General features: G+C 38.7%; 2 protein-coding genes across 2 annotated transcripts in view; both read left to right on the top strand.

Moving 5' to 3' along the window:
* The window catches only part of LOC106146891, a 17,639-nt gene extending 16,234 nt beyond the window's left edge, over positions 1 to 1,405 (top strand). The window contains exons 4-5 of the mRNA XM_013505729.1: positions 3 to 282; positions 1,242 to 1,405. Of these exons, the coding sequence (XP_013361183.1) occupies positions 3 to 282; positions 1,242 to 1,289 (328 nt within the window). The 3' untranslated portion in view covers positions 1,290 to 1,405. The remainder of the gene's footprint in view (positions 1 to 2; positions 283 to 1,241) is intronic.
* A 4,410-nt stretch (positions 1,406 to 5,815) lies between these two features.
* The window catches only part of Slc35g2 (solute carrier family 35, member G2), a 24,422-nt gene continuing 20,217 nt past the window's right edge, over positions 5,816 to 10,020 (top strand). The window contains exons 1-2 of the mRNA XM_005406778.2: positions 5,816 to 5,894; positions 7,465 to 7,617. The gene's annotated coding sequence lies outside the window, so the exon portion shown is untranslated. The remainder of the gene's footprint in view (positions 5,895 to 7,464; positions 7,618 to 10,020) is intronic.

Below are 10,020 nucleotides of genomic sequence, written 5' to 3'. Positions count from 1 at the left end.
AGGAGGCAGGGGGACAGCAGCGTCTCCGCCCCAGCGGTCCCCGGGCGTGGCACCCATTCGGCCTCATTTGAAAGGAGAGAGAGAAGCGGTCGGCCAGGGGGGCGGCAGGCACGAGGCCTCCCTCTTCGGGCTTTCACCCGGCTCCACGAGGAGACAGACGGAAAGTTCCAGACCGAGCGACGCTGGCGGCCCGGGATAGCAGCGTGCCCGGCGCAAGAGCGATTTCGCTGCAGTTTCCGGGCAAAGCCAGGGATGGGGATGCCCGTGTCCGTGGTGCTGAAGGTACTCTTGTTCCCTCCTCAGCGGCCTTCCTGGGCCGCGGCCTGCTGTGACCTTCTAATGGGCTCATTTGCCAAAACCAGCCCATGTCCAAGGCAGGTGGACATAGCGGAGCCAGCCAGGCACCGAAACTCACTGCAGATGATTTTGATACCGGTTTCCTGAAGATGACGTTGGAAGCAAGTGCGGCTCGCCTTGGCCGCGCTGATAAAGCATATGCGTAGCAGATTTGATTACCTACGTGAAAGCACACACTGAGCATAAACAGGCATCCACACACACGAATCTAGGAGACATGTACATGAGTGTATTTGCACACATGCAAGGCACATCGCTTTTCAAAGTCATCTTGCACTATGGTCACACATTTTACAAAACTTTTGTCATCTGTTTTTATTTTTGGACGCCTCTAATGTTTCTGGATTCCGTAGTACCATTAATTTTCACAATCCAAAAGCACAGCGCCTGTGGATTGAGGTATTTTGTATTTGGCTGAGCAAGTGAGCAAGCATACACATTCTAGAAGGTGTAGAAGGGGTGGGGCTGGGGCCCAGTGGCAGAGAACCTGCTTGGCGTGCTTAGGCCTTATACTGGGCCTCATCACCATCAGAAAGAAAAACAAATAAATAACTACAACAACAAGGACAAGAAAACGAACCAAACCTACCTTAGGAAGGTGTAAAACCGATATTGATATTTAAAAAAAGATGCCCAAAGGAAGCTTAAGCAAAATATAAATTTTAATACAATATCTAGATAATAACTAACAATTTCAAATATATGGATAGTTTATGGTTTGTGAAGTTTTTGTTTTGCTTTGTTCTGACACAGGGTCTTGCTCTGAGGTCCAGGGTGAAAATTGATGGTTCAGAGGATAGATACTTTTTATTTTTGATGTCTTTATTTGTTCACTTATTTGTTCAGTTGTTCCTTTTCTTTCTTCTACTTTGTATTATTCTCAGCATCTCCAGCACTGCCACATGTATGGGCATGCAAGGAACACTTATTGAAAAAAAAGGAAATACTGATTGCAAGAATACTACTTCCAGGTCATCCTGAAGAAAATGTGTGCCACTATAACCTCAGCTACTCAGAAGGCTGAAGCAGAAGGACTGCAAGTTCAAGACCAGCCTGGGCAGTTTGATGAAACACTGTCTCAAAATAAAAAAATAAAAAGGCTTGGGTGTGAAGCTCAGTGGTAAAGCACTTGCCTGGCATGCAATAAGCCCTGGATTTGATCCCCAGGGTCACACTAGTAAATAAATAAGTAAACAAACAAATAAATGAAAATATATACTAATGAACACCACTATCAACATTAAAGTAACCCTACATTTTCATGGAAATTAGATTTTACTAAAGGATTTTCCAACTGGACAGACAGAAAAGAACATCTCTTCATATATTTACTTGCTATATTTATTTCTTTTTTTATACCTTGCTAATTCATATCTTTATCTTTTACTGGAGTGCTTATATATTTTTTGGTTTATGAAAGTTCTTTGTACATTACATATTTTGCAATTTTTTCTTCTTATTTTTAAAACTTTGTACATAGTATTTTAAGCTGTTTAAAAATTCAAATTTTACATATTAAAATATCTTTTTTCCTTTATAGTGTTGACATTTATATCAGTCTTGCATCCCTCTATAATAATAATCTACCATATTTTATGGTTTTGTAAAAATATTACATTTTAAACTCTAGGATTATTCTCCTAGTTTACTTTTTAGTTAAATTCAGCTCATCAGTAGATTCAAAATTCTGTTGGAGATTGCTTCATAAGAAGTAATTATTTAGCCACGCATGATGATACGCACCTTTAATCCCAGCTGCTCGTGAGGCTGACAGGATTGTGGGTTTGAGACCAGTTCTCAAAAAGAAGTCTGAGAAAAAAGGTCAGGGGATGTGAGGATGTAGCTCATTGGTAGATTGCCACTGGGTTCATCCCCAGTGCCACCAAAAAAGGTAATTTTTTATTTCCAGCCATTGTATACACACAATAGTATTTTCTACAAAGAGGGCTGGAGATACAGCTCAGCGGCACAAGTGCCTACCTGGCAAGTGCAAGGTCCCAAGTTCGATTCCCAATACCAAAAAACCAAAACAAAGCAAAGTATTTTCTACAAAGAGTAACAATGTGATGTATTTACTTTTATAGTACTTAAGATGGTGATTAGCTTGTAGTATTTGTTTTGTTTTGAGACAGGGTCTGTCTGTGGAGTTCAGACTGGCCTTGAACTTGAAGCACTCCTCTTTCTTCAGCCACCCCATTGCTAGGCCTACAGGAGTGTGCCACCACACCCAGGTGCCTGTAGTATTTTTGAACTGTTGATATGCTGCCTTTTTTTTCTTTTAAGAGCTATTCCTTGGATTTTTTTTTTTAATAACCAAAAGAAAAAGTACCAAAGCCCACTATTTAACCAAAATGAGAATTTCTCTCAGTGAGATTCTGAAAAGGGAGCCACCCATCCGTAAGAATGTATACACTTAAGATTGGTCAAATGTCTTAAGGAAGAAAAAAATTCTCAAGCCTGAACATTATTTTTTGGTATCTATTATGTATATAAATAACTTTCTCAACAATAAAACAAAAGAATGAGTATTTGGTCTGTATTCCTATCTCCTTGGAGTTTAAAATAGCTGAATTTTAATAGAATAGCTGAATGGGAAGGATTTTGTTTCTGTAGTATGTATTTTAAAATACGGCTAATTATAAGAAATGGAAACAACATCGAAGTAAAAAATAAAAGCTCTCCAGTAAGCCAGTCTCAATTAACTACCATACATAGTAGTTTGGAGTAAATACTTCCCGATAATTAGATTCATAAATAATCATATACTTCACTGAAATGCTACCAATTGTAAGAGGCATTTACAGCTTTTGGTTAAAAAAAAAACCAAACCGCTGTGAACATTCTTTTAATCTACCTCTGTGTAATGGCTTAGGGAGAATATCGTTTTTCATTTTGGTACATGTTAGCTTTTCCCAAAAACTAACAATTTGCTTTGCAACCGGTAGTGCCTGATGTTCTAGATTCTTGGCAGTTTGTTGTAGAGATAATCAGCCTTTTTCATTTTTCTCCCTTAAGAGGCAAAACAGATTTCATTCTTCTTTCTTTTTCACCCCAGTATGGGGGCTTGAACCCAGGACCTTCACACTGAGCTACACTCTCAGCCCTTTTTATTTTTTTTAGTTTTGATACAGGGACAAGATCTTGCTAAACCATTAAATTGCATCGGCTGTGTGCACCACCACACCTGGCTTTCATTTTCACTTAATTCTTGTTTCTGTGTCTTTTACAGAAGCTGTATCTCTTTCTAGGTGTTTACTGGAAATTTGTATTTTTTCTTTTGTGAATTACTTACTCATGGTAACCATATTGCTTTTATCTAGTCACTAATTCTGTTTCTGAACAAGATCTAGTAGGCTTTGTCTATTTGTGTTGGCAAACCTGTCAGTGAGCTTGTCAGGAATGAGTAGTACAGTACCATGCCCAAGGCCCCAAGTTGAAGAGGGGCCAGCAGTCACACTGAATTTTGTTTAATTAATTAATGTAGCTGATACTTCTATTTTAGTGATGTGAAATGAGAAAATAATATTTTTGGAGTGTCTTAGTTCATTTAGGCTGCAATAATAAAATGACTGGCTTATAAAAAACAGAAATTTACTTCTCTACTGGAGGCTGAGAAATCCAAGATTAAGGCTGCACTGGGCCTGGTGGCACAGACTTGTAAACTCAGCACTGTGGGAGGCTGACGTTGTGCCTAATCTGGGCAAATTATCAAGACCCTGTTTCAAAATAAAAAATAAAATGTGAGGTAGAGATGCAGCTTAGTAATAAGGCCCTGAGTTCAATTCCAAGTACTGGGGGGAAAAAGGCATGAACAAATTAGGTGAGCTTCCTTCCTGGTTCACAGATGATGGTATTTTTGCTGTGTCCTGATGTAGCACAAGGTGTGAGGGCCCTGACCGCAAAACCAAATCACTTCCAAAAGGCCCTACCTCCTAATGCTCTCACACTGGGCATTAGTTTTCAGCTTATGAATTTGGTGAGGGGGCAAGGATATTAACTCTCAGGGATATTAATGGATTACCAAATTGTAAATTATTTATTCGTTTGTTTTTATTTTGTGGTGGTGAAAATGGAATCCAGGGCCTCAGGCATACTAGACAATTGTTCAGTCACTGCGGTATATCTTCTGCCCACAAGTCATAAAGTCAAAACACTGCTTTATATAATTCTGAGTTTTCCCAAAGAAATAGACTTAAGGAGGTCATGAGAATATGTGTAGATGTAAATATATCCAGTAATCAAGTATAATTTCAGCTGGAACTTATAAAGTTAAACTTTGACAGCACAGTATTTTTAGTTCAAATGGGTGGCTAAATTCTCAATACCTTTTACCTTGACTAGCATTGCTATCCAGTGTAGGTCTTCCCACCAATCTCTATAGTCTTTGGCATATCTAGCAATTTAATTATTTGTGGTTATCACAATAAGGATGAAAAATGTCTCCAGTAATTAAATGCTAGAAGAGCTTTGATTCCTGGTGACCTGAATCGAAATACAGTTTTCCAAGCTGGGATTGGAATTTGGTGGTTAGAGAAGAGGTGATGGAAATAATCACATTCTAACTAGACCCTGTTTTTTGTTTTTCATGAATACTTTAAAAATGTTTCTGGAGCTGGATATGGTAGCAGACACCTGTAATCCTAGCACTGGGGAGGCTAAGCCAGGAGGATTGCAAGTTTGAAGCCAGCGTGGGCAATTTAGCCAGACCTTGTCTCCAAGATAAAACAAAACAGAAAAAAGAAAGAAAACAAAAATTTTGTCAGTGATGAGTCTTGTTTCATTTTCCTGCCTGAGAACACCCTGTGCCATGAATATTATTCTTAAATACGTACATGACCATTTCAGGATGTTTGGGGCCACTGTTACACCCTCTTTTTACTTAACATTCCCCCTGAATATATAGATTATGAAATCAGGCAAAGTCTCGTTTCCCCTCACCATGCATATATTTTTCTGTTTTTTATCTCTTAGCAGATTTTCCAAGTAGCCACAGTGTTACATTGATACCCACTGTCTACTGGCTTGGATATGAGAAAGAGAATGACAGTCACTCTAGTGCATTTCCTGGTTCAGTTTTTATCCATTTACTTTCTGATCTGGCCTAAAAAGTACCTTCTGCTTGGCAGGGAGATGTCAGAGGTGACATGAGGTTACAGAGCTTTCTTTCCCTTCACCAAAACTTTATTTTGCCTTATAACTTTTATATTCATGTATAATTTAAGCATTTGGTACTTATATAACATTACATATGTTATATTGCTTGACTCTAGGTTTGTTATAATCATTGCTATAGTAGAATTATGTAATCATGGACATATGCAGTATAATACTTTATGTGCCCTTAACACTATTTCTTAGTTATGACTGGATATAGACTCGGTACACATGCCTGCCAGCTTTACTAAAGTGTGTTTGATTAATTTCTGACTATAGTATCACTTGCTTTGCATCTCTCTTTATTTTTATTTAGGACCCTAAAATGTCAGAGACTTCACTGAACTCTTTAAGAACTTGGTGCAGGAAAGAAGAAATATTAGGTGATTGAATTTTCATTTTTCTAAAGAGCCCTGGTTTGTGTGTAACTCTGGCAGAGTCACTGTTCTAAGTAAGAGTGAAAATGACAAAGGTGAATGAGGCTGTTGATACCAGTGGACAACAGTCAGATTTTCATTTTGTCTTGGATTTCCTTAGAGTTACAAAATTGCAGCAACCTAACTGCATCACAATTAATTAGATCCAGAAGTAGAGTTCTCTATTTAGGGGAGGGACTTTCTTCATAGCAGGTCAGCTGTCTTACTTTTCTTATTGCTGAGACAAAAAAGTTAAAGGAGGAAAGGTTTATTTCAGCCTACAGTTTGTAGAGGTTTCAGTCCATAGTCGGCTGGCTTTATAGCAAGAGAGCAAGGCAGAAGGGCATCACAGAGGAGAAACAGTTCATGGCAACCAGGCAGGAAACAGGAAGCAGGAAGCAGCAGCAGCAAGCGTCAAGCCTACCTTCCCTCTCTCCTTTTGTATTCTATTCAGGCTATAAGCCTGTTGATTGGTGCCACCTACCAAATAATTAAATGTTAAACCCATTTAATTGTCACCAACCCCTAAACCCAGTATCACACACCCTAGGTCCAGCCACCTCCAAAAGGCCCCACCTATGAGTGCATGAAGCTTTGGGGGGACATCTAGATATAAACCAGAGGGCTGGTTGTGTTCTGCCAGCATTTGTTGAGTCCTGTGCTGAGCAAGGACCTGGAGTTACTAAGAAAAAGGATAGACATAATCCCTAAACTTGGAGTTAGCAGTTTATCAGTGGCTAATGTTCCATTCACCACTCACAGTGATATTGTGTCAAGGACAGTAATACAGCCCAGCAGAAAGTGTACTACAATTGTTTCCACAAGCCAATTGTTTCGTGAGCTGCTTCTCCATGTGGGCCACCAGGAAAGTTTCAGGGATGAGCGGGAGTTTCCCAGAGATTGCTTTGTTGGGTCTGTGGTCTCCAGCTGTAAATGAATGGCCTTGTAATTTCCTTTTCTGATGCTGAGAATGTGGCTTCCATTATCCTCCACACATTTCTTTGCTCATCCTCTCTTTACATAACCAATTTCTTCACCTAGTAAGCCATGTCCTTGGGCCCGGTTCCTCCTTAGACACAGTCTTGCTGGCCCCTCCAACTTCCTGACAGCCTTAACCAACTAGAATGTTGTAGAGCAAGAGTTCAATCTCAAAGCTGCGTATTACTTGATAGAAAATCTTTTATTGAGTCTTTGAGCTAAGAAGTTCTATTTGTGGAACTGCTTCTAGGAAGATGCACATGGAAAAGAGGCTCTCAGGTTGGTGAGGTGAAGAGTTAATTAGCAGAGTGTCAGCCTCTAGGGTTGTGCCTTCCACAGACCTGTGAGGGTCAGGTTTGGAGACAGCCAAGTGCTGCCACCTGCCAAGAACCACAGTGAGAGGGTTCTCCAGAACTGGCAAGGCTCAGGGCCAGCTAACCGGTCATAACCCCTACCTCACTTCCTTTGTCCCATTCCCCAAATAGCTCACTACATTTTGTTATTCTGTTGAGGGGACATTGCATTAAGACAAAAACATCTCTGTGTTCTATTTTTAAAGGAGGAAATACTGCTTTTATTAGCAGCTTCTTAAAGTGAAATTCTCGGAGATGGATGGTGGTGTTTACTGTTTTAGTGTTGACTTCATTTCCTGGTCCAGAAGATTAGAAATCTGTGCATGTTTTAGAGAACAGCATGAGAACCATCTGTTCAGGTCAGATTTTCCTGCAATAATATGAAGATTTATGGGATGGTAACTTATGTAAGAAAAGCCAATGGTAATTATGTTATACTTTTTGCTACTATTTGGAATCTACATTGTATTTTTAGTTAGTCATGAAAAAAAATATATGCACACACTGAATTCTTTCAAACACTCTAGTAGAGGCATCCTCCTCAGTCTGTGAAGTCTTTCACCTTTGTTTTGGTTTAGGTTCTAGACACAAGCAGTTCAGGGTTTCTGTGTAACATGGTCTGTTTATTCACAGTTTTCTCCCCACAGAAGGCATGGAAATACAGGAACTACAGTTGGCTTCCTGGGGACTGTTCTAGGCTGACTAAAATACAAACTAATGATTCACTTTGAAAAAAATTTATTTTAAAGTAAATGCATACTCCTATATAAAATAAAGAAGAAGAAAATATTGAATAATTAAAATTCTACCATTCACAAGTGCGTGTATAGATACAATTATTTATACTGAAAGAATCACACTATGAATACTCATTTATACCTTTTTCCTCACCAATGTGATATGAAATTTTTGTTATATATTCACATATATTATGCTTTTGGGTGGCTTTGTAATATTACATTGATGCTTTTACTTGACCCCTCCCCCATTAATGAGAAATTAGATTAGTTCCTAGTTTTCCTTGATAAGGGAAGCCATGAAAAAAATCTTTTCATGTACATTTTATGTAATTTACTGATTACCTTTTTAGGATCTCTTCCTGGAAATGGAATGGCTAGTCAAAGAGCTCACATGTTTTAATTTTTGGTACATGCTACTTTTGATGAGACGGATTATACTATGCTTGTCCTTTGTATACAATATCCTTGTCAATGACAGAACTTGGTAAAATTTCTCTTGAACTTAAGTAACGTGTGTGTGTATGTGTGTTCTCCTACAGACATTTAAGGAGTAAAGTGATTTTAATGAAATTAAGTATACTACATTACTAATCATCTGTTATCAAGTTTGCTCAAAATTTGACTTATAGTTTAGTCTGATACAAGAGAGCTTCTGATTATCATTTCTTGAAGGCCTTAAATGATTTGATGAAAGAGTATATGGGAAGAGGTGACTAAGTTGTAATTTTAGTGAGTGATATCTGTGATGTGAAGGATCATTTATGATTAGAAAAAAATAAATTTATAAAATTTTGAGTTAACTCATTTGCCATTTCCCCAAGTCTGACTCCCTGGGGGCCTTCAGGCTTGGCTTTCACATAAATAACCACAAGAATAGGGCAAATGTGAGCAGCTGGTGTATGTAGTATTTGAGGGATGTGAGAATAGACTGTTGATTCTGGAGTGTTTCTTTTACGTCCAGGAATTGTATATTCTGGAGGTTGGAAGGCTTCTTTGAACTCAGCCAAGCTGTTTGATGCTCTTTCATAGAGTTAAATGATAAACAACTGAGAAGTGCAACTCTTAACAAGCATATTGGCATAGCCTAGTAATTTGTTTTGCATTTAATTAGCATCTAACCTAATTGGTGATTCAACCATTTAGATATATCAAAAAAAAAATCATGAAAATAGAAAAAAATCATTTTATTCCTGCCCCTTCCCTCTCCCTTAACAGATTCACCCAATACAGCTCAATTTAAAGGTGCTGATTCATTGAAAATTGATCTGTTTAAAGAAATTTTAAGACAGTAGGAAAGTCTGTGGCAGATAATAAATGTGTTCATTGAGGATGACATATTTTATGCAAATTGGTAAATCCACCACTTGAGAGATTAGAAAGGCTCTTTTCTGGAAAGGGAAGTGTCACTTATCAATGGTGAAAGACTTGCATTTCAGCAAGTTCTTAGCTGCCAGCCGACACAGTCATTAGTGTGCCAGGATGGATTTTAAAGCATCACAACATAAATTGCTCTGTTCCAAATCAGGCATCGTTGCCTTTATACAAGCCAAATCAACCTACTTGTTTGAAAACTGCCACATATGGCCTTTTTTAACTTTTTCCTTTCCTGGTATGGGTGGTCCATTACAGTCTACAAAACTACAGTCATTAACTGCCACTGAGCAACAAGGAGTCCACCTTCTCAACAGGTCCAGTTGCTTTCAGGATAATAAGCTGAATGTTTGGCACCATTCTAACAAACTGATAACTCCCAACCTTTCCTTTTTGATAACTTCTGCTCTTATTTCTTTCCTTCTTCCGAGTCATTTTCTCTTCCAGAGCCAACTGCAGCAGACTTCTTGCAGTGCCCACAGGCTGACAGAGAGCTATTGGCTGTCCCTCCCCTGACTTCCTGCTCTAGAACTATCAGACGAGTCTCCAGTTCAAATTTGGGCACCTCACCTCCTCTTCCATCAGATCTCTTTCTTCACTTCTCAGCTCCTAGCTCCTTAGCTATGATTTTTTTTTTTTTTTTTTTTTTTT

Source organism: Chinchilla lanigera, unplaced genomic scaffold (assembly GCF_000276665.1).
Source record: "Chinchilla lanigera isolate Chin_1 unplaced genomic scaffold, ChiLan1.0 scaffold00100, whole genome shotgun sequence".
Lineage (NCBI taxonomy): Eukaryota > Metazoa > Chordata > Mammalia > Rodentia > Chinchillidae > Chinchilla > Chinchilla lanigera.
The sequence above is the reverse complement of the archived record's forward strand: the minus strand, read 5'-3'. Positions and strand labels throughout refer to the sequence as shown.